The sequence below is a fragment of the Gymnodraco acuticeps genome, unplaced genomic scaffold (assembly GCF_902827175.1).
Source record: "Gymnodraco acuticeps unplaced genomic scaffold, fGymAcu1.1, whole genome shotgun sequence".
NCBI classification, from domain to species: domain Eukaryota; kingdom Metazoa; phylum Chordata; class Actinopteri; order Perciformes; family Bathydraconidae; genus Gymnodraco; species Gymnodraco acuticeps.
The window spans coordinates 303,328-328,573 of NW_022992317.1; the positions used below are offsets into that span (position 1 = coordinate 303,328).

General features: G+C 39.7%; 1 protein-coding gene across 1 annotated transcript in view; it reads left to right on the forward strand.

The window, feature by feature from the left end:
- The window catches only part of cttnbp2 (cortactin binding protein 2), a gene marked incomplete in the record, with an annotated part of 117,887 nt that overhangs the window by 83,654 nt on the left and 8,987 nt on the right, over positions 1–25,246 (forward strand). Inside the window, 7 exon segments of the mRNA XM_034208415.1 lie at positions 3,905–3,924; positions 3,926–4,196; positions 11,907–12,006; positions 13,589–13,739; positions 16,734–16,952; positions 21,120–21,237; positions 23,048–23,317. Of these exon segments, the coding sequence (XP_034064306.1) occupies positions 3,905–3,924; positions 3,926–4,196; positions 11,907–12,006; positions 13,589–13,739; positions 16,734–16,952; positions 21,120–21,237; positions 23,048–23,317 (1,149 nt within the window).

The following is a 25,246-nucleotide window of genomic DNA, read 5'->3' on the forward strand; positions in this document are numbered from 1 at the left end:
TCCACAGGCCAACAACAACTTCAACAAAACTATTTCGCTCAAAGAACAAACCAAACATGCCCTGCTGTCGTGAGAGAAAGTGCAGAAGGAAACATCCATTAAACTCAGTGTGCTGCTCTGTGATGCTAGTTCAGATACTTGGCATCTCATCTTGGGGGCAAGGTCATCAATGTTTGGGCTCAGGCTCTGAGCTGAGGAGACCCTCAGGATGGAGTGAAGGTGTGCGTGCAATATACCGGCGGGCCAGATCTAATAGTAATTAGAAATTATCCTGCGGGCCGAAATTAAATCCACCAAGGGCCTGATTTGGCCCCCGGGCCTTGAGTTTGACACATGTGCTCTAGAAGAACAAAATATTGATATCTTTGTTATACCATAGTTACCAACCTTTTGGGGTTTTATTGCATTTAATAGCACTTTCAAATCTTATAAATATGTGAATTGGTTTAGGGCAAGGGAAGGTCCACAATCTCACCGGTCATCAACCAGTTTTTGCCCTTTTTAATTCACCATCTGCTGACACACAGGAAGTGCCTCGATAACAGCTTCTATTACCTACGTCCTTGAGAATCTCTGCTGCACTTTACCTTTAGTTTCTTTTTTTAACTCTCCACTCAGTCTGTGAGACACATTTCTGCTCTCAAATTCTCCATTCTTCTTTTTTTCTAACTATTTTAACCCTCCCAGGTCAGAATAGCAGTATAAACCATGGTAAAAACTAGCATCTAAAGCCCTTAGCAGGTTTACTAAGTAGTTTTAGTGAAGTTGTTTAGTAATCAGGTCTTTTCTGTTCCCATTTTCATCTGTTTGTTCTGCCAAATCATTTAATAGCGCTGTATACTTGCAGTAAGTAGTGTGTGAATTTTCTATTTGTCCACTGTGTGAATGATTGTACTGAAAGCTGATGGCTATCCATCATCTCGCTGTTAATCTGACTCTTTTGTCCAGGCTGCAGCGCACGTCACATGTTAATTAAATTACCAACATTTTATCACAGGGTTTCTGCGTCATGAGGAATGCCTGGTATTGCTTTAGATAATTATTACAAATATGATCTATTACCCACAGTAAACAATGTATGTAAAGAATATTCAATTATCTCAAAATCTTGTTTTTCATCTTGCTTATATTTGGCATGGTTTTCTCCTGGTGTAACACTATTTGGCCTACACGTTTAAACTATATTTATGTCAATATTAATTTAAACCAGTTTAAATTCCAATTCAAATGTTAACTCTAGACCCAACCCGATTGGTAAATTTGTATAAGCATGTGTTGTGCAGCATGACATTTGATCAACCTTTTATTTTTATTCTAATAGTGATACAAAATGGTCTTGAGATCCTAGATATGTCAGGCTGTGTTTTACTAAAATGTGTATATAATAAAGAACAAGATGCATCAACAATTTCTGTAGAATAATCGGATATAAAAACAGGGCGTTACAGGCTTGAAATGTAAGTTTAATAATGCAAGCAGTATTTATCTTCAATAAAAAGGCATAGGCCTACACAGAGATACAATCTGAAAAATATTGTTTCTAAATCTGTAGAAAATAAACATTTATACATTGTTAACACTACCAATATTTTCCAAATATGTCAGACTCAATTTGAAATGAATGTGTATTAAAAATAATGAACAAGATACCTTCAATGCATTAGGTTTCTGGTACATATTTTGCGAGCACTTCATATCTTCAATGAACAAGCATACAAAGTAATAAAGCGTCAGGCATTTTTCTCTACATTTACAAAACCCAAACATTTTGAATGACATTTAAACAAGCTATAAAGAGTTTATTTTGTAAATCACGCTTCAGCAGCAGATCTAAATGGAGAGATTATCTCTGGTTTAGTAAAGGGAGTGGAGCGTCAGTGTACCTGGATGACTTCCATCTGAAATAAAACCTCAGCATGTCACTTTACCTGTCTACCCGTTTGTCACCATAATCCCCCGGTAATCCTTTGATATGTTCCTAACATTACAGTCGTAACATGGGATTTAGCCGGAAATAGCTTCAGGCTAAAGCAACACAAACAAATTGAGTGGCTTCACTGAGAGGTTAAATATTTGATTATTGTGGCAATCTTGTAACTAGCTCAAATAAGAACGTCTACCTATTATTAGGAGAGCATTTTACACATTATTGTTTGGCTATTTTCCTGCTGAAAGACACTTTAACTAGTCTACAGTGTGTGTGATGGTAGCTAATTAGTTTATCTAGCTAATGCTAAGGGTCGAGCTAGCTTCAAGCTACAGCAACAGAAACAAACTGAGTGGCTTCACTGAGAGGTTTAATATCAGATTTTTTCTTGTAATTAGCTGAAATAAGAACCCTCACCTTTTATTAGGAGAGCATTTCACACATTATTGTTTGGTTATTTTCCTTCTTTAAAGACACTTTAAGTACAGTTTGTGTGGTGGTAGCTAGTTAGTTTATCTAGCTAATGCTAAGGGTCGAGCTAGCTCCATTAGCGCGTAGCTTGGATGCCTTATCAAGCTACAGCAACATAAACAAACTTATTTCTTCTTTTGTTAGATTTTTAATATTTGATTTTGCGGCAAGCTTGTAACTAGCTAAAATAAGTACACTAACATATCATTAGAATTACAGTTTACACAATATATTATGTTTGGTCGTTAGTTACCTGCCGAAAGACACTTTAAGTACAGTTTGTGTGATGGTAGCTAGTTAGTTTATCTAGCTAATGCTAATAGTCGAGCTAGCTCCATTAGCACCTAGCTTGGATGCTGGAATAAAAACACCTAGCCAACCTAATATTAGCAAGCATTTCACACATTATTATATGTTTGGTTAGTTTCCTGCTAAAAGAAACTTCAGTGTTAGTTAGCTCGTTAGTTTAGCTAATGGTTGAGCTAGCCTTATTAGCAATTAGCTTGGATGCAAAATAGCCAACATGCTGGCCTTGTTAGCTCATTAAAAAAAATAAAAAAATTCTCCTTTGAGTTTTGTTTTAAGATATCCTTATGGTTCTACCTGAAAATACTATACTTATGCATTATATTCTTTATCATCTTGTTCCAGCTGTTCATCAAAGTTGTATGATGTTTACACTGGCTTTGAGATCAGACCCAATATTCATACAAATATTTTCAAGCTTCATGTTATCATCAAATGGAAATATTTATATCTTCTGCCTCATTTTTATAAACAACTCCCATATCCAGCCTGACATATCTGGTATCTTTGAGACTTTGGGATCAACACAATATATTCTGGTAGATTTTCTCCACAAATAATCATGCCAAGCACCTCTTCAAATTTAGTTTTTACCTGAGTTGTTCATACGTTTCTTAAAAATAAGTAATTCAGCACACCAAAAAAAAGCATTACACAAACGCAAATAATCAAAAAAAATAGAAATAAACTAAGATCAAAATCCTCCAATTAATGGATTAAATGTGGCAGACTTTAAATAATAATAATAATACATTTGATTTGTATAGCACTATCCTAATGCTCAAAGACGCTTTACATACAGACAGAAACAACACAAAGAAATGAACAATGTTTAGCTACAAAACATGAACTTGTCATCACTGGAAATTATCTCTAATCCCATACCTCACTTAAATAGTGCAAGTAAATAAAATATAATAGAAATAGTGCAGAATAGTCTGTCTACAAGTACTTGGAATATTGATATAAGTTGCAAACAGACGAATGTTCTTTCAAAAGGTGTTTAACAGTCTTATGGCCTGTGGGGTGAAACTGTACCATAATATAATATGTGTGAAACTGAAGTTTGCTCTCCTCCCCCTCCCACCTTCTTACACCTTTGCTCTCCCATACTCAGTACTTCTAGTAGCTTCCTCTTCTTCCTCTTCCTCCTCCTGGTAGTTTAACCTGTGCTGCTCCTGCTCCTCCCCCCCCCTGCAGGCTGGTGTCCCTCCGTAGTCCCCCCCCCTCGGCGGCGGAGGCCCTGCTGCCCTGGACGGCGGGCGCCCCCTCCTCCCCCAAGCTGCTTCCCAGGGAAATGTCACTTTATTGTCAATGCTGCTTAACCAACCAGACCCGACCACCATCACCACCAACACCACTACCAACACCACCACTACTACTACTACCAACAACACCACCACAGAGAACAACAATCATCCAGACCAAGACCTCCACCACAACCACTACCAAACCGCTGCCTTGTTTGCTGCTGCTCAGAATGGACACACACGTGAGTCAGAAATAAACGTATTAGTGCTTCTCTTTAAAGATTTAAAGGTTTAAAGGTCACCTATTTTGCAAAATCCACTTGTTCATGTCTCTTCTACATCAACATGTGTCCCCTCCCTTCTTCTTCATGTCTTCTACATCAACATGTGTCCCCTCTTCTCATGTCTCTTCTTCATCAACATGTGTCCCCTCTTCTCCATGTCTCTTCCTACATCAACAGTGTCCCCTCTTCTTCATGTCTCTTCTAACATCAACATGTGTCCCCCTCTTCTTCATGTCTCTTCTACATCAACATGTGTCCCCTCTTCTTCATGTCTCTTCTACATCAACATGTGTCCCCTTTTCTTCATGTCTCTTCTACCTCAACATTGTCCCTCTCTTCTTCATGTCTCTTCTACATCAACATGTGTCCCCTCTTCTTCATGTCTCTTCTACATCAACATGTGTCCCCTCTTCTTCATGTCTCTTCTACATCAACATGTGTCCCCTCTTCTTCATGTCTCTTCTACATCAACATGTGTCCCCTCTTCTCCATGTCTCTTCTACATCAACATGTGTCCCCTCTGTGGAAAGAGATTCTGAAAGTTTCAGGAACAAAGATTCTCTCTCTTTTTGTCCTGATCCATTTCTATAAAAACCTGTCTGAAAATGAGCTGATCAGATTTTGGCCACTTTATGATGTCATAACGATGTTTTGTCTTGTGTAACCATTAGCCAATCACCAACCAAGGTAACCCGCCCCCCCCCTTATCACCTGAATCTCCTCCTAGAGCACCATTGAGTTCTTTGTAACCAAATGTCTCTCAGAGGGGCGTGGGGAGGGGCTCCTTATTTTCATCTAAAGTAACAGACAGAGAATCAGCACTGTGAAAAGTAACATTTTAGTTACTTAAAAAAATGTCTCCCATTAATGCCCTTATAGCCTTCATTTCAGTACTGTTATTGCATTGGAGAATAATACAATCTGTTGATCAACTTGACATGCATTATATGCAATCTGGATTGCATCGATATTAGCTGGCTTTCCATTTTTGTATATTCTTTCTCCAGGTAGTTGGAAAAAGTGTTCCGTCCCATATGCCGTGTGCCGCCCGGACATGCTATCATGCTAACTAGCTCCCTGAAAGCGGGTGACTCCACTGTAGCAATAGCCTGCATGTGCTCTACAACATACCGTGCAATGGCTTTATCGACTTTTCCCTGGCCAGCAGTCCCTTGGTTAAAATCAAGCCGCTGTTGCTTAGGTGGAGGTGGAGTGGCGTCGGCTGAGTCTCTGTGGTCTTAGCTACTAGCTTCGTCCCAGCATGTTGTTTCTGCAGATGTTTTAAGAGATTTGAATGACTGGTTTGGGCAGTAGATAGGATCTTTGACCCGCCAAGACACAACTTACATTTAACTAAAACGTTCTTTTCTTTGTGCTCGACAAAAGTGAAATAGTGAGAATATCTCCAGGTGGAGAAACTAGACTTGAGCTCCGCCGCCGCCATGATAGTCTTGTTAGTAAACAACACAAACACGCCCACAGCAGTCTTCAAGAGATGCCGCATGTGACACAGGAAGTATCTAAGTACATTTACTCAAGTACAGTTCTCATCTCTGTTCGCCTGGCTGTTGACTATATAAAAAAACTAACGGAGTAACGCACCATGTAGTAACGGTAACTGAGTTACTGAATTTAAAAAGTAATGCGTTAGAGTACTAGTTACTGCCAAAAATAACGGCGTTACAGTAACGCGTTACTTGTAACGCGTTAGTCCCAACACTGGCTGAAACAGAGGGGATTATGGGTAATGCTGCAATGATCTGTTTGGTATTTGGAGCCAAACACTTCAGAGACATGTTTTGTACATACAGTGGGGCAAAAAAGTATTTAGTCAGCCACCAATTGTGCAAGTTCTCCCACTTAAAAAGATGAGGCATATCATTTTCATCCTAGGTATACCTCAACTATGAGAGACAAAATGAGAAGAAAAAAATCCAGAAAATCACATTTGTCTGATTTTTAAAGAATTTATTTGCAAATGATGGTGGAAAATAAATATTTGGTCAATAACAAAAGTTCATCTCAATACTTTGTTATATACCCTTTGTTGGCAATGACAGAGGTCAAACGTTTTCTGTAAGTCTTCACAAGGTTTTCACACACTGTTGCTGGTATTTTGGTTGAGTTTTTACCAAAAAGTTCTATTTTGGTTTCATCTGACCATATGACATTCTCCCAATCCTCTTCTGGATCATCTAAATGCTCTCTAGCAAACTTCAGACAGGCCTGGACATGTACTGGCTTAAGCAGGGGGATACGTCTGGCACTGCAGGATTTGAGTCCCTGGCGGCGTAGTGTGTTACTGATGGTAGCCTTTGTTACTTTGGTCCCAGCTCTCTGCAGGTCATTGACTAGGTCCCCCCGTGTGGTTCTGGGATTTTTGCTCACCGTTCTTGTGATCATTTTGACCCCACGGGGTGAGATCTTGCGTGTCTTCCATTTTCTAATAATTGCTCCCACAGTTGATTTCTTCACACCAAGCTGCTTACCTATTGCAGATGCAGTCTTCCCAGCCTGGTGCAGGTCTACAATTTTGTTTCTGGTGTCCTTTGACAGCTCTTTGGTCTTGGCCATAGTGGAGTTTGCAGTGTGACTGTTTGAGGTTGTGGACAGGTGTCTTTTATACTGATAACGAGTTCAAACAGGTGCCATTAATACAGTTAACGAGTGGAGGACAGAGGAGGCTCTTAAAGTAGAAGTTACAGGTCTGTGAGAGCCAGAAATCTTGTTTGTTTGTAGGTGACCAAATACTTATTTTACCGAGGAATTTACCAATTAATTCATTAAAAATCCTACAATGTGATTTCCTGGATTCTTTCCCCCCATTCTGTCTCTCATAGTTGAAGTGTACCTAGGATGAAAATTACAGGCCTCATCTTTTGAAGTGGGAGAACTTGCACAATTGGTGGCTGACTAAATACTTTTTTGCCCCACTGTATCTGAGACCTATAATATATTGATGAAAAACAGTATAATAGGGGACCTTTAATATCTGATTTTTTGTATACAAGTTTGTAACTAGCTAAAATAAAAAAAATTGATTTAGCGAAAGTCGTTTGATTTTTATTAGGAATTAACAAAACATTCAAAACCACTTCATAAAGCAGTCTTTGATGGAAGAAAAAAACACAAGACATGGAAATTACAAGATAAACCAACTAGTCCCTGTGTACCTCCATGTACATGAACTGTCAACATACCCCACAAAGCCACCTTTTGAGATTTGGATATCATTTTCTGCACATGTAAAAAATAGGAGAAGAATATTTACTGTATATAAGAGATAAAAAAACAACAAACACTTGTCAAAAAAACTTTTGAATTCATCAAAAATGACTGAAAATCCATGTCTAAAATAATTTGTTATTAATTAGCTTACAATTAAAGTATATTGGCCTTGGTGTTGTCATCCTTCAAAATAATGGTTATAGCCCTAATTGCATATATGTATAAGCAGTTTTGTACTTGTGACTCTCACATAGACCTACTTTCTCTAACTCTTTGGTACATGGTGTTTGCTTAAATAACGTCCACATCAGTCAGTGTGCTCCAGGTTTTTCTGTGGCTGCACTAATGAGTCTGTGCAATTTAAAGCGGAGGTGAACCCGGTGGGAATTTGAGGTTTCGGTCCGCGGTCGACTGGATGATTGATTTTAAAGAGCAGTCTTCAAGAGATGCCGAGAGGCTTGTGTTGATTCATATTGATTGATGGAGAGAGGGTGATATACTTAAATACAAACAAAGGCTTCACAGATTGCTCTATGAGGCTGATATGAATCAAATAGAAGTGCACTCCTAACAGGGTCATAAGACATGTAGTAATTATAAAATCAATCAAATATATTTAAATAAGATACGATACATTTAAAGCTATATTCTGACACCGTATAGACCAAACAATTAATACAAATAATAATTGGCAGATTTTGAAAACGGTCATTTGTTGCAGCCGTAATTATATTATAATTAAATATTTAACATAATTTAGTAGAGGTGGGCAATATGGCCAACATCTTCTGTCACATGGTCCATGTTATTTATATCAAAGTTACAATAAATACCACGTTACATTAAGTTCAACAAATGACTTTTTCTGCAGGATTGGCTCATCATTGATTTCAAGCTGACATAACACTGTCAAAATTACCTATAATGCAATAGTTTTTCCTTCTTCATGTTTGTTTTAATCGCGTTACCTTACAAAGCAGCTTGATATGCAATATTATGAGTTCACACGAGATCTTTGACATCAAGCAATAATCACAAGATACTTCGGTACAAATTGTATTTCTAACGGTGGACGCATTTCTTCTGATGCAGTTTACACATTCATATCGCCCAGTCAATCACCCAAGCTTCAGACATTCACCAGTGGGGTATTTACTGATGTATTTTATGTTCTAGGACAAAGCTGGAAAATGTCTTCAGCTTGTGTTTACCTCATACCTTATTTCAGACACTATCATTTAGCTATAAGAACATGAAGTGAGAGGAGATAGACCTGCTGCTGATAAGCACTCTGCATGTTATCATGTCTGCAGTGTTATGAGATGCGGCTGATCTCATTATGTTGGCTGCCATTAAATGAGATGGACCGTCGTGTCAGGGCTGTACCCTCATCATGGGTGTCGTCTGCAGGCTCGTTCATACAGACAGTGGCACAGACAGAATAATAAACACACACACACACACACACACACACACACACACACACACACACACACACACACACACACACACACACAGTGCAGGTCTATCAGGATCCGCTTCCCGCTGAGATGTTTAGTAACATCGTCATTCGAGAAGCGTTGATCCATAAACACAGCTAATGCAGCTGAAGGACAGCTGTGCTCAGGGATTATAGGTGGATACACACACACACACACACACACACACACACACACACACACACACACACACACACACACACGGTATTACATGGTAATACTTTAGTCTTTCCCTCCATCAATATTTCATCGTCCTGTTCTTTTCCCACAATAGTTTTCCGTCTCATCTGAACACCGTTTACCTCCACTCTTTCACATAGACTGTCTTTTTATTTGTTCTAAAGGACAACATATGTTTCCACGAGTGTAGAACTCATAGCAAAACAAGTAAGACACACAGTTCTATGCAGATAGGATTAGAATCACCAAAGACTTTGTGTAACTTGAAAGGAAAGCACATATCGTTGCATGAACAAAAGCTCTTGCTAATAACACGTGTTTGCACATTGGTTGCATGCAACCTGCATCAGGGTTTTCATTTTCCTAAACTGAGATACATTTTTATGTTAAACTACTTGCAGATATTTGATTTCCGGATGGGAAATTGGTAAAATGTTGACAATAGGAACGTGAAAAGTGCAAAAACATGCAGTAGGAAGCTAAGAGAAAGAGGCACATTTTAAAGAGCAATTTGGAGTATTTCTTTTTTTACAGGAAGAAGGAATCTGTTTTTATTCAGATCTGTTTTTCCTGGTGGATTCATAGTATCAGATGTGCGGATATGTATATGTGACACTATTTCTGTATATGTTGTCACATGCACTACAAACATGTGAAATATAGGCCTACTTCTGCTTTGTTAAATCAGCTTTTAATGTTCATCAAATGCTTCTTCTATCAGTCTTTCTGCAATACTTGGACAATTTCCAGACAATTTCCGTCTATATCCTAAGATGAGTGGACTGTACCATTGTACGAGACAGCTACATTTGGATGCCTTGTCATTTAGGTAAAGATAAAAGCCCAACTCTGTGACTACAACTCCTGGGAAATGTAGTAGAGAGTCAAATGCCATGACAGTTATTGTGAATGTATCTTTGAAATATCTCTGCAGTTGTATTTATTTCAGGATGTTTAACAGGAGAAGACAGAACTGTACCATGCTTCATCTTTCAGAGAAAAACAGTCGATTAAAACCCATTGTCAGAATGAGGCTACTGAAACAGAAGCTTTCTTAAAACCACCAGGGGTCGCTGTATACCTAAAACCGCCAACGGGTCAAATGTACCCGCTATTAGAATGCATTGATTTTCAAGGTACAATGTTCTTTTATTTATCATACTAGAACACAGGGTTAACAGTGAGTTTTGATCATCGCACAGTGATGAAACGTATACCAATAGAATCTGTGGACTCTCAGCTTTCATATGATATCTCGTGTGCAGATAGCATGAAGTATGAAATATCGCTAAAAGTGTCTCTCTCTCTACCCATCTATCTATCTATCTATCTATAACTATCTATCCATCCATCTATCTATCTATCTCTCTATCTATCTATCTATCTATCTATCTATCTATCTATCTATAACTATCTATCCATCCATCTATCTATCTATCTCTCTCTCTATCTATCTATCTATCTATCTATCTATCTATCTATCTATAACTATCTATCTATCCATCTATCTATCTATAACTATCTATCCATCTATCTCTCTCTCTATCTATCTATCTATCTATCTATCTATAACTATCTATCCATCTATCTATCTATCTATCTATCTATCTATCTATCTATCTATAACTATCTATCCATCTATCTATCTATCTATCTATCTCTCTATCTATCTATCTATCTATCTATAAACTATCATCCATCCTATCTAATCTATCTATACTATAACTATCCATCATCAATCTATCTATCTATCCATATATCGATAATCTATAAATCCCCCATCCAGCTATCCTATCTATCTATCTATCTATCTATAACTATCTATCCATCCATCTATCCATCCATCTATCATTTTATCCATCTATCCATCTATATATCTATCTCTCTCTCTATCTATCAATCTATCTATAACTATATCTCCCTCTATCTCTCTATCGGTTCTAGGAACTGCAGTAAACAACAGGCGTTGCTATAGCAACACGTCATGTTTATTTTTACGAGCAAGATCAATAGCGCGAGAATCACTGCATTTTCTATAAGGTAAATATTACCCGCTGGCGCTGATGGGTATAAATGGAAAACATTTTGGCAATTATTTCAATCTGACTTCATCTTGACAATGTTTAACAACAGAGGGTGCTACATAACAGACTTTCAGGAAAAGTCACGGACTGGGAGACTTGAATATTTTATTGAAAAAAGTGACATACAATCAAGAAACAGCTGCGGGTGAAATGTACCCGTTGGCGGTTCTAGTGTTAATGATGTGGCAGGACTGTCGCTATCTATGTAAAACAATAAAGTCATAACAAAATAATGCTGGTGTATTCTACCAAGTGATTCATATGAACTACTGTAACCCTGATTTTGGACAATTTGGCCTACAGTACTCAAGTAGAAAGCCTTTAAATTACATTTTTCTTTTTATTCTTTATTGTTTTAATTGAGGTTAAGCACACTGGATGATCCTTATGTACAAAACGTGCTGTTAAAATGAACTATATTACAACGTCTAGTGCAAAAAACGCCCAAATTGAGTTTAACAAAACATAGTCGACCAACCAATCATGTTTTTATTGGTGTTATTTAGTATTCACAGTCTACAAAATCAACGGTGTATGTTTGTGGTACTGTCCTCTGTATTTTAGTAGTTTGAATGATATTATAGGATATGATTATCGTATTTAGTTGATTCTGCCTGTCGCCGGCTCCTGGTGTACAGCAGCAGCAGGTAACACTTGTATTGTCTTTTCTCTGTCAGAGTGTGTGGAGCTGCTGCTTTCTGCTGGATCGCCTGCTGACGTCTCGGATGAAAATGGATTCACACCTTTACACTTTGCCGCCGCCCACGGACACAGCAGGTGAGCTCACACACACACACACACACACACACACACACACACACACACACACACACACACATATTCACAAACACCGCAGTTTTATTTTACTTTTGATAACATTTCACAGTCTTCCTCGCTCCCTGAGGCTCACCTAACCCATAACTCCTTTGAAGCTTGAACAAACCCTACCTTCATTTAAGCATTATTACTTAAACCGTAGATAAACTGCATTTATCTGGTGCTTTTTCAGTTTTTGCAACCACTCAAAGCTTCAAAAAGTAAAAAGTGCTTAGAGATGGGGTTTCAATCCAACAATCTTTCATGATTTTTGTAATTATTTAGTATATACAATATCAATATTGTCAAAACTGCTAATTATAAGTTCCTTCAAACACAACTTTCAACTCACGATATCATAATCGCCACGTTTTTATGCTGGATGATTGGTAGAGCTTTCATTAGAAATGATTAATGACAGTTAATGCTTACACTACACACACAGTGTGCTCTGATCACACGTATTGATCCTGATGTGAAGGAAGAAGCTTACAGCAGGAGAGACTGTCAACTGAAGTGAGGTGTGTTGTGTGTGTTTGTGTTGTGTGTGTTTGTGTTGTGTGTGTTTGTGTTGTGTTTGTGCCAAAAACACGATGCCCAGCACCAGCTGGGGAATGTGCAGTGTTGTACTATCTGATCACGGTGTTATTTATAGAGTGGGGATATTCAAAAGGCACACACACACACACACACACACACACACACACACACTGCGTTTATTTGATGGGCTCAACTGTATTTCGTAGCTCACATTTCCTCCGATGATCGTCTCTCTCCTCCGGTTGGACGGCTGATGGAGTTTCTTCCCTTGTCTCTGGACAGGTGGTGTGTGTGTGTGTGTGTGTGTGTGTGTGTGTGTGTGTGTGTGTGTGTGTGTGTGTGTGTGTGTGTGTGTGTGTGTGTGTGTGTGTGTGTGTGTGTGTGTGTGTGTGTGTGTGTGTGTGTGTGTGTGTGTGTGTGTGTGTGTGTGTGTGTGTGTGTGTGTGTGTGTGTGTGTGTGTGTGTGTGTGTGTGTGTGTGTGTGTGTGTGTGTGTGGTTACATCAAATTAAAACATAGGTAAAAATACATGATATAAAAAACTAATTCAGCAAGCTCATCAAGAATACCTTTCTAAAAAAGATCGAACGTCATCAGACACACAGACGTATATTGGACATACTGTGAGCATCATACAGTATGTGTATATTTACATGCATGTTTCTACCCCCGGCCTTTAAATCACGTTTTTTTTTGTATTCTCTATTGTTTTAATTTAGGTTAAGCACACTGGATGATCCTTATGTACAAAATGAACTATATTACAACGTCTGGTGCAAAAAACGCCCAAATTGAGGTTAACAAAACATAGTCGACCAACCAATCAGGTTTTTATTGGTATTATTTAGTATTTACAGTCTACAAAATCAACTGTGTATGTTTGTGGTCATTCCCTATGAGATATTTGACCCTTCTAAAGAAGATCAAACATCATCAGACAGACATAGATATATTGGACTTTGTGTGTATATTAACATGCGTGTTTCTACCCCTCCCCCCCCCAGCTGTGTGGAGGCGCTGCTGTCTGCAGGAGCTGCTGTGGATGTGTCGGCGTCGGGGGGGCAGACCTCTCTCTTCCTGGCGTGTGAAACAGGAAGTCTGGAGAGTGTCCGCGTCCTGCTGAGCGCCGGGGCCGAGCGCTCGCTCTGCACCGCCGTGAGTTGCTCCTTTTATTGCATATTTTAATACTCCTTGTTTTTTAATCAACTTTAGAGAAAGGGTTTCCATCAGCGAGTCTCAAACTGTCCTGAACTTCAATAATTAACTTATGTAAATTGTTAGATAGATAGATCTTTATTTGTCATTGTACAGGTACAACGAAATTACAAAGGAGGTAGATTTGTCTAAATGATATTTGTTTATATATGAGGGGAATCGTGCAATTTAATTTATTATTTATTTATGTACATATTCCCTATCACGTCTATTTTAAGTCCCATTTATTGTTTTTATATTGTCTTGTTGTTGCGTGTTGGCACCTTGAGTTTATTGTAATTTCGTTGTACCTGTACAATGACAAAATTAAAGATCTATCTATCTATATCATTATGTTTGATGTATTTGCAGATACGAAAACACATTTGTGTGGTTCACATTCACAGACACTGATTGGTGATCTGTTTCCACAAATGATACACAGCATTGCTACAGCAAGTTAGATAATAAAGACAGCTGTAAAGTGTGATGCCATCTTTGTTTCTACATTAAATGTATATTTTGACATGTGGCACAAATTGTCCTTGCCATCTTTTTGTGAATATAGTCCCAGGTGAGTTTAAAGAGGTCAAACTTTAGAGCCTCAATCTAAATTAATATTTGTATTATTTAAGATAGAATTGCTCTTTTTATTGCGTATTTTTATTTCAACTCCTTGTATTTAACTTAAAGGTCACCTATCATGCTATCTTTAGGCAATAGCATGGGTCTCAGATATATACAAATATATAGAAAACACGTCTATGAAGTGTTTTGCTCAAAATACCAAACAGATCACCCATTCTAGCCATGCCTCATATCCCTCTATTTCACTTCCTGTTTCAAAAGTGCTGATTTGGGGATAAAGCTTTAAAAATAAAGAAGATAGATAACAAATTAAAAAGGAGAGTCTGAGCTCATGCGGGACCCGGCAGCTACTGTCTAAACTAAATGCTGCCGTGATGAAACGCCATATCATGGATTATCAAGGATTCTCTCTGAAACAGTTTGGAGCTCAAAGGCTTTCTCTCTTGCCGGTTACACCACAAAGTGAGTTCCTTTTTACTTCCTGCTTCTTCACACACATGCTCTCCAGTACAGGTTAGCTCTGAGTGTTAGCGATGCTAATGTAAACACCAACCATATTACGTCCAAAACAGTCGGGCATTGTTTCTGATAGCAACGTTTCTGATTGGGCCGTGGGTCCACACTTCAGATATTACGTCATATCGGACGCAAATCTGGATCAGCTCCGTTGTTCCCCTTTTCAGAGATTTGGGTACGGAGGAAAAGAGAGAGGGTTTTGTTTTCTGACGCTGCGTGAGTTCCCCGACACACCGGGGACACATGTTTATGTATAAAAGACTTCAACAAGTGCATTTTGCATGATAGGTCCCCTTTAAGTTATTTTAGAGAGAGGGTTTCCATCCAAATTCTTTCATTTTTCACATTAGAATGATTTTGTTCATTATTTAGTATATAAAATGTCAACATTTTCAAAACTGCTAATTGTAAATTCCTTGAAATGCTATTTTCAATCCACGATGATAATACATAATATAAGATTATCTTTTTATTTATTGTTTTCAACTGTCACAAAACCTAATTTCCTCTCGTGATAAATTGAGAGTACTATGATTCTGATTACCCAAGAAGTGTATCTGAGGCACCACTTTCTACTTATTACAGATGCTATTTCAAAAAATTGGTATTTGAATACAAAAAAATTACGCGGATGATTTCGTGTATTTACGGATTTATTTTGTAACATTAAATACATTAAACAAATTGGAATAGAGACACATATATGTAGCTTTTCAATTTAAAATATAATGTATATTGTACCATTTGATGAGTCAGTGCCCCCCGACACATTCACACATTTCTTCCTATTATTTATTTATCATTTCTACAGTTTTAGTCCAATTTTGTAAACTATACTCAGAAAAACAACAGAAGAATAAAAGTAATCTTCTCTCCTCTGACTGGTGCAAGCTAATGAATGTACGGGTCTCCATGGTAACCAGAGGGCCTTGTTAGTTGCCGTGGAAGCACGAGAGCAGAGCCTATATTTAGTGTACCTGCTTTTGTTCCACATTTAGCTCGGCCCCCCTGCTGAGTCTCTGCAGCAAATCTGACCTCCTCTGCACACGATTATTTATAGAGGCAGGAAAAGATGGCCGACGATGGGGGAAGAAGAGGAGGAGGAGGAAGAGGAGGATACAAAAATATTGAAATATTAAAAAATGTAATATAAAAATGTAATATAAATCTAAAAATATCACTAAACATGAATATTAAAATATCATGGAACAAACATTTTGAAATCAAGCAGAAAAAATATATAATATCAAAATGTAATTCAAATATATATTCAAATATCATAAAAAATGTAAAGAACAATAAAATAAAACAATATATAACACTAAATCTTAAAATACCAGAATACAGAAATATTCAAATATCATAGAACACACATTTTGAAATCAAGTGGAAAAAATATCACAAAGCCCAGGTTTTTAATTTCTCAGCTACTTAATTACCACCTGATCCTGATTTTCTCTCAATGTGTTCAAGAGATAGTATTTGGAACAACTTCCAGTTCATGGGGAATTCATGTGTTCTCCGAAATGATTCATTGTAATTGTAACTAAATCATCATAATCGAGAAAATGATTGTCATGCTAATACATTATATAAACAACCATGAGCTACTTCACTCGTATGAGCCTGCAGGAGACAGAAGTGGACATTTCTCAACCTTTCTTGAGTTGTCAGAAACACCGATAGAGAACTATTTTAAGAAAACTATAATAACATTAAAAAATAATAAGAAATATAGTCAAATAAAATATAGCAGTATTTACATTGAAATAGAATGGAATGAAATATGTGCGAAATGTACACAATATTATTATAAATACAATTATTATTCTTCTTCTTCCCTGTGCGCAGGACGGCTGCTCGTCTCTCCACGCCGCCGTGCGCTCCGGACACGTGGACACTCTGCGCCTCCTGCTGTGCTACCGGACGCAGGGTGACCCCCCCTCTGTGACTTCCGACCCCCCCGCTGTGACCTCTGACCCCCCCCTCGCTCTACCTGAAGCCCTGCTGAACCGGGACAACAGCGACGGATGGACGGCCGCTCACATGGCTGCTGCCCTCGGCCTCAAGGTGAGGAGCAGCCGCCAAAATATAGGATAAAACAATGGAGGAAACTTTATTTAGTCATAACCCGGGAGAAGCTGCAATGTTTTTCAGCTTGTTTATTTACTGTGTGATCATGCTGCTGTACTTACCAAACAGCAGGGGGAATATATGACATCAGGGTTTCCCACACATAGACTATACCTGGGCGGGCCGCCCAGGTATATTAACGGCCGCCCAAGTATATTTCGCGACCCATTTAGTTTTTTTTTTTTTTTTTTATAAAGTTTTTTTTTAATGTTTTTTTTTTTTTATTCGTCCGTGACCACGACGCCATCTGCAATCGATTAACTTGTAGACAATGATCCCTCGCTCCCTTGCTCTGATCTCGCCTCCTTCTGGCCTGTTAAGTGGCCTGCCTCACACAGGGTGACTGGCTGTGCACATGATGTGGCCTGCCGACATGGCCACTGTCATACAGATCATAAATCAAAGCCCTTGATTGGTCTCTGTGTGTCATTCAAGCTCGGGATAACCTCAGCTCAGGTGAGGTAAAGGACTCTCTGAGTGTTTAGATAGTTAACTTAGTCTAAGTTCTCAGTGGGTCTCAAACGGTGTGGTCACCATTTATGTAAACACATATTTCCATTTGAGAGGGGTAGTGATTGGTCTAATGGATAGTGAGGTGGGCTGAAGATCGGAAGGCTGTGAGTTCAAATCCCGCCAGGAACACCACCACTAGTGTGCCCTTGAGTAAGGCACTTAGCCCTTAGTTACTCCAGGGAGAATGTCCCTGTAATCCAGGGGTGGCCAACCAGTCAGAGGTTAAGAGCCACATGTTTTCTATGTTACTGCAAAGAGCCACATCAAACACACAGTCACTGATATTGTTTCAGTTTTTAGTTTTCTGGAGACAAGATTTCAACCACGTCACTGATGCATTTTTGTGGCATTGGGATATATATATTTTTTAAATCCTCTGGAGCAGAGAGAGGAGCTGTGGATTATTGTTATTGATTAATCCATCAGTGTTTCTTAGGGTCAAAAACACTAAACCCACAATTTAAGATGAAAGCGTTTAGTTTATTTAATAAAAGAGCACATGTTCAATGTGAAAAGTGACAGTAGTTATAGATTATTTGCAATTTGGTGCTATATATATATATATTTTTTTTTTATTTTTAAATTATATATATAACACCTTGAATTTCATGGGGGGGCGCGGGGCTCCGTTGGCGGGGCGCAGTGCCCCTCCAAGACAATGGTAGGGGAAACACTGGATAGTGTTTAATCAACGATAGGTTTTCCCCCCCTCAAAGGTGATTGGTTCACTGCATTGCAGGTATTATTGTGATTGGCTCTTGGGCCACATCAAAATTAGACGCCTGTCATCCTCTCATACTTACACCTGACACCACACATACACACGTAGGGAGAACCGGAGCGATTTTATCCGAGCCCAAACAACTTTGACCGGCCAAATTACGTCAGAATTATCAGCATTCAATACTTAACAGACCTACTAAATATCAGGTTTAACTGTCAGGAGTAGCTAGTGTTGTCACGATACCAACATTTTGGTTTCGATACCGAGTCAAGAATTGCGATTCCGATTATTTTTCTTAAAAAAAGGGAAACAGTCTTAAATGTAATTGTGCTTTATTTCACACCAGAACCATAACAATAACACAAACTTTTAAACAATGAGAACAATAAATAAAATAAAGGACAAGAATTCGTATTAAATCAAATTAATACATGTCTGACAGACAGGCCTCATGGTGTCCGTAGGCTTGCCCTCACTGTCAGAGATATAGCTAAAATACATCAGAATGTCGCTTCTGGCGTCTTTTTTGTCAACAAGCCGAGGCGCAGCAGCAGTTGCACTCCCACTTGCAGCCATGCTTCTCGTTTTCTCACATGCTCTGGCAGCTAGCGCGTGGCCGCGTGCACGAGAGAGGGGAGGGACTTAGAGCGTGCTTGAGAGGGGCGGGACTACAGGCACGGCTGCAGTGCAGGGAGTGAAAGCAGAGCGCTGAACACACACGGCTCTTATTAAACGGCGCTTTCTCACCGGAGTACTTTCCCCCGTCACTCTTAAAGTACCGATACTAATGAAACGGAGGAATCGTAACGTTTTTAACGGCAGGGTATACCTTTCAAGTATCGGTACACCGTGCAACACTAGTCAGGAGTCAGTGTCTCTCCCCCAAACTCACACATACAATTCGATATGAACTGAAGAGCCGCATGAAACTAGGCAAAGAGCCGCATGCGGCTCGAGAGCCGCGGGTTGGCCACCCCTGGTGTAATCGGTCATTATAAGTCGCTTTGGATAAAAGCGTCAGCTAAATGAAATGTAATGTGATTAGTCAAATATGCATGAATAAATAAATAAAAAGTTAACTAGGTGAAAAAAGGTAAGATACACTTTTAAAACTTGTTGAGAGAAAACTAGTCTTTGCTGCTGCCTCAAAGAGGAGCAGGGGGAGAGGAGGGAGATGGGGGAGAGGAGGGAGACAGGAGAGGCTGATTCAGGAGCACAGACACACTCACAACTATAAATGAACCAAAAATAAATAAACAAGTTTCAGTGTTTTTTTCATATTGGAAATGGTATGTTATTGGTTATGGCCTTGATTTTATGATTATTGAAATGTATACAGTTATGTTAAATATAGGTGTTTCCATAGATCTAGTCTCTTTATTTTCCCCTCAAAATGCACCAGATTGATGCATTTAACTCCAAAATAAAAAATAAAATCTTACCGGGGGGGCATGCCCCTGGACCCCCCTAGAGGATTTGAGGTCGACCCCCACTAAAAATCACATGGATAGGTTCCTAAATACATTAATAAATACATTTATTTTTTAAAATAGTAGCCCATTTCCATATGTTCATGTGTGGGTAGTAGATTTAAACTATAGGGCTATCATTATGGGCCCTGCCTGTACCTGTTCGCTCTGTTAGCGTGAAGGGTCTGCTAACAAGCGACCAACAGAAAGGTTAATGTTGTTGCACGTCACCTCAACCCCCCCCGCTACCACCACCCCCCAAAGTATATTTCAGATCTGTGGGAAACACTGGCAGTTAATGGACCAGCACCAGAGGCATTCCCATACACACAGGCGTTGGAGCTGTTCTTCATGAAATCCCAGAAGGATGAAGTGCTCTGACAAACAGTGCCATCTTTGCGCAAAATGATTATACCGGAATGAAAAGTCAATAAATAATGTTGTTAAAACTTTTTTTTTTTTTTCGTGCACCCCCCCCCTCCTTGCCACCACCCGCCCAAGTATATTTCATATCTGTGGGAAACACTGGACATCGACCACACGGATGGACACGTAACTCTATACATAACTCAAAAAGAAATGTAGCTTCATCGATACATTTAAATCCTTCTCCTCAAAGATGCGAAGAAAGTTAGTTTTATTTATTATTAGAAAGAAATTCAACCAATTATTCAATGTAATAACAAGACATAAGCAATTCAAATGAAATAAATGGCCTGTTAGCTTAGTAGCTAACTCCACAGGGCGTTAGCATTTGAATGCAAATACAGTCTGTTGTAAATCTGCAGCCAAAGTTTAAAAAAATCTACTTTTTGGAGGCAAATACCAGTCTGAAAAGAATATAAACGGATCAAAAAGATGTCCAACAAATCACAGATCATGGTGGTTACAATAGGACTGAACGGACTTCCTCATACGGACCATCATAGGTATAAAAAGAAATCAAGGAGAGTGGAAACAAATGAAGTCAACACACTGCTTTCCTGCAGCTATGATATCACTTTGAAAGGTTTCCACTATTTATTTACACCTCACTGACTCTACCTGCGCTAATGTCCGGCCGTCAGTCTCCTCAGCAGCAGGTTAATGGGACCGCTGATCTCAAACAAATGCAGGAGACACCAGACTAGACTACAGCCAGGGTCTGACTGGAATATGAATGAGACCCCCTCCATCGTTAATCCATGCTTTCCGAACACACAAGAGCTACTGTTGCAGAAATACTTGTAGTTACACACCCTTTACTGTGTGTGTGTGTGTGTGTGTGTGTGTGTGTGTGTGTGTGTGTGTGTGTGTGTGTGTGTGTGTGTGTGTGTGTGTGTGTGTGTGTGTGTGTGTGTGTGTGTGTGTGTGTGTGTGTGTGTGTGTGTGTGTGTGTGTGTGTGTGTGTGTGTGTAGGAGTGTCTGGAGGTGCTGTGCAGCCACAGTGAGCAGGACATCGAGAGGAGGGATAAATGCAATCGCACTATTCACGACGTGGCTACTGATGATTGCAAAGACCTACTGGAAAACCTCCGTGAGTTTCCACTTGTTTCTGTAGTAAAAACACAAAAAGTTTCATTCATGGTATTTCTCTGCATTGTGTTTAAATGTCAGTATTGTTGCAGTTCCAGAAACCTCAATAAAGCTGTAAAAACATTTCTTTAAATGTCACCTATTGTGTCAAATCCACATTGTCCTGTCTCTTCTACATCACCATGTGTCCCCTCTTCTTCATGTCTCTTCTACATCACCATGTGTCCCCTCTTCTTCATGTCTCTTCTACATCACCATGTGTCCCCTATTCTTCATGTCTCTTCTACATCACCATGTGTCCCCTCTTCTTCATGTCTCTTCTAAATCAACATGTGTCCCCTCTTCTTCATGTCTCTTCCACATCAACATGTGTCCCCTCTTCTTCATGTCTCTTCTACATCACCATGTGTCCCCTCTTCTTCATGTCTCTTCTACATCACCATGTGTCCCCTCTTCTTCATGTCTCTTCTACATCAACATGTGTCCCCTCTTCTTCATGTCTCTTCTACATCACCATGTGTCCCCTCTTCTTCATGTCTCTTCCACATCAACATGTGTCCCCTCTTCTTCATGTCTCTTCCACATCAACATGTGTCCCCTCTTCTTCATGTCTCTTCTACATCAACATGTGTCCCCTCTTCTTCATGTCTCTTCTACATCACCATGTGTCCCCTCTTCTTCATGTCTCTTCTACATCAACATGTGTCCCCTCTTCTTCATGTCTCTTCCACATCAACATGTGTCCCCTCTTCTTCATGTCTCTTCTACATCAACATGTGTCCCCTCTTCTTCATGTCTCTTCTACATCAACATGTGTCCCCTCTTCTTCATGTCTCTTCTACATCAACATGTGTCCCCTCTTCTTCATGTCTCTTCTACATCAACATGTGTCCCCTCTTCTTCATGTCTCTTCTACATCAACATGTGTCCCCTCTTCTTCATGTCTCTTCCACATCAACATGTGTCCCCTCTTCTTCATGTCTCTTCTACATCAACATGTGTCCCCTCTTCTTCATGTCTCTTCTACATCAACATGTGTCCCCTCCTTATTTTCATCTAAAGTAACAGACAGAGAATCAGCACTTTGGAAACAGGGCTGAAACAGAGGGGATTATGGGATGCTGCAATAGCCGCTTTCACACCAAGTACTTTGCCGTACTTAGTGCCCCGGCACTAAGTACCAATCGCGTTCACACCGGAGTACTTTTCCCCGAGGGAAGATTACGCAAATGAAGCCGCTGACGTCACTTCTTCTTCTTCTGCTTTGAGTTTACTGGCAGGCCGCAAACCACTTCACGGCGTATACTGCCACCCGGAGTCCCCGGCCGGAAGTCCCCGGAGTTGGGGACTGGCTTCAGTAGAAGCTGCTGGGACTCCCAGCTGCTTCTACTGAAGCCTTCCGAGTAAATCGCCAGAACGCCTCTCCGTTGGTGCGCTGGGCTAATGCTAATAATGCTAATGCCAGCAAATACAATGGCGGCTTCACAAAACTTTTCAGAGTTATACGGGGCGTGGTTTGCAATTCGCCCAGCCAATCAGAAATTGGTATTTCTTTCTCCCCAGGATAGTCCCACCTCTCTAGCAGGCACTAAAAATGGGGGTAAAAAAAATGGGGCACTAAGTACTCTTTTTGGTGTGTAAGGGGTACTAACGGAACTAAACGGGAAAAGTACTCCGGTGTGAATGCGCCTATAGATCTGATTGGTGGTTCAGCCAATCAGACACATGTTCTGTATATATCTGAGACCTGTAATATATTGATGAAAAACATTATGATAGGGGACCTTTAAAGAGCGTTCTCTGTCCTGCAGACTCGTACCGGGTGCTGGTGCTCCTCCAGTGTTCAGGTGGAGGAGGTCTGGGCTCCATGTGTCCGGTGGAGGCTCTGGAGGAGGAGGCTCAGCAGGGGGTCCACCCTCTGGTTCTGGGCCGGGTGACGGTGCACCGGGACACGCCCTGGAGCCAGCTGAGATCCAGCCTCAGCTCCTCCTTCACCTCCTTCCTCTCCTCTGTCTGCGGGGAGGAGGAGCAGCGCCCTCCGCTGGGCCTCAGCTCCAGCAGCATCGCCTCCTTCATCATAGGTGGGTTTTTAAGTCAAATACCTCTTTTAATATCTCCTTTTTCCTGTTATAATACTTTATTTTTAAGTCGTTGACACATTGCAACAAAAACATAACAAACAACACATAGGTCACCAGAGGCAGTATATACATGAATATGTGCACAGCAATTAGTCCAGATGTGTGTTGATTCCAGTCCAGCATAAGAGGCTAGTAGATTCATGTATAACATATGGGTGTTCATGCAAGCAAATCTCACACAGGAAACCAGCAATTAATATTATCCCTTTCTTATCAGCATGCTTTACTTTTACATTTAGATCTTTATCACAGTTTTTGGACATCATGTGAGGATTTAATTGTTTATTTATATGTTGATTGTGGAGGAAATCCTTCATTGAATAACCTTCTGGTAAGAAATGAACACCTCTAGAGCAGTGGTTCCCAAACTTTTTGTGCCCAAGGCACACCAAAGGACAAGTAAAAATCTCAAGGCACACCTATTGTGCAAAATAGCCCTTATAACACATGTTATCACTCATATCATGTAAAATATCTGAAAATGTGCATAATTATTTACTAATACTAAATAAAATGTGACAAAGACAACTATATTACTCATGAAATATTTATTAACGAAATATTTCAGAAATTAATTTGAAACTTTATCAAATTATGTTTCATCAAAGCAGCAACACACTCATTTAAACCAGACAGCTCACAAAATTAACATTTCAGCAATCAGCATTGAAACATGTGCTATTGTAAATATTTTGCCGACTTACAAATGAGTGAGATACATGTGCCTGTCGGGGCGCGCAGATTTTTTTTATCCTTGGTGGCACTGAGGAGAGGGCCACTCGCAAGTCCTGTTCAACAGAGAGCCGTGACCTCCTGTTGTTCTTCATGTAAATCAGAGTAGAGAACGCCAACTCCAGAGATGGGGTCATTACTAATTGTTTTTAATATATTACATATTACTTTAAAAAAAGTAATATATTACACTACTTCGTTACTATCTACATAAAGTAACTCGTTACTTTACTCGCCGAGCACGTACGAACTTGCGCATGCCTGAGTGGCAATAACTTTCCTTACCAGCAGGCGGCGGTAGTGTGTATTTGTCATTCATAACAGGCAACAACCGGAAAACAGAGAAGAAGAATAGACGACGTGATATAAAGAAACAACAAATAGCGTGTGCGGTAGCTTCACCTTAGCATGTGTTCTTTGCAGGTGCTTGTTGAGGTTTGACCACGTGGTGTTTCCAGCAGTGGATAACAGCTTCTGGCCTGGACACAGTTTGCACCTCACCGTCACATTCCTGTCTATTCTTCGGACGAACTCAAAGTAATGGGCATACCTCCACCCCTCGAGAGTTATCGCTGACTCAGCCATGTTTATGCAGCACTGCACGTGGAGATGTGGATGCGCAAGTCACGCAGATTACGTACATATAAACCTACAAAGTACTGATATTATAGTAAATAAAAAAAGTATTATTTTTGTGTAGTTGTATATTGCAATAATAACGTATGTTTGTCACAAAATCCCACGGCACACCCGGACTTGTCTCACGGCACATCAGTGTGCCGCGGCACACCGTTTGGGAACCACTGCTCTAGAAGATACAGGAAGGACAGATGAACCTGGACCAACGTGTGCTCCAGGGATCTGACCCCGGTTATAACAAAACACAGGAAACAGCGAGGGGTGGGATACTTTATTGTAGGGCTGTACCCGAATATTCGTTCGTTGGAGTACTATTCGGGTTTCAATTTCGTTATTCGTTTTGTTTGTTTTTTCGTTTTTTATTGAAATCTCCAATATCAACGTAAGAGCTTGTGCCTCTTCGGGGGTGCTAACACTTAACCATAAACATTATCGTTTACTTTCTCCGTCTTTATATGTAGATATTACTTTTCTCCATTAATCCCCGTCACGTTGTTT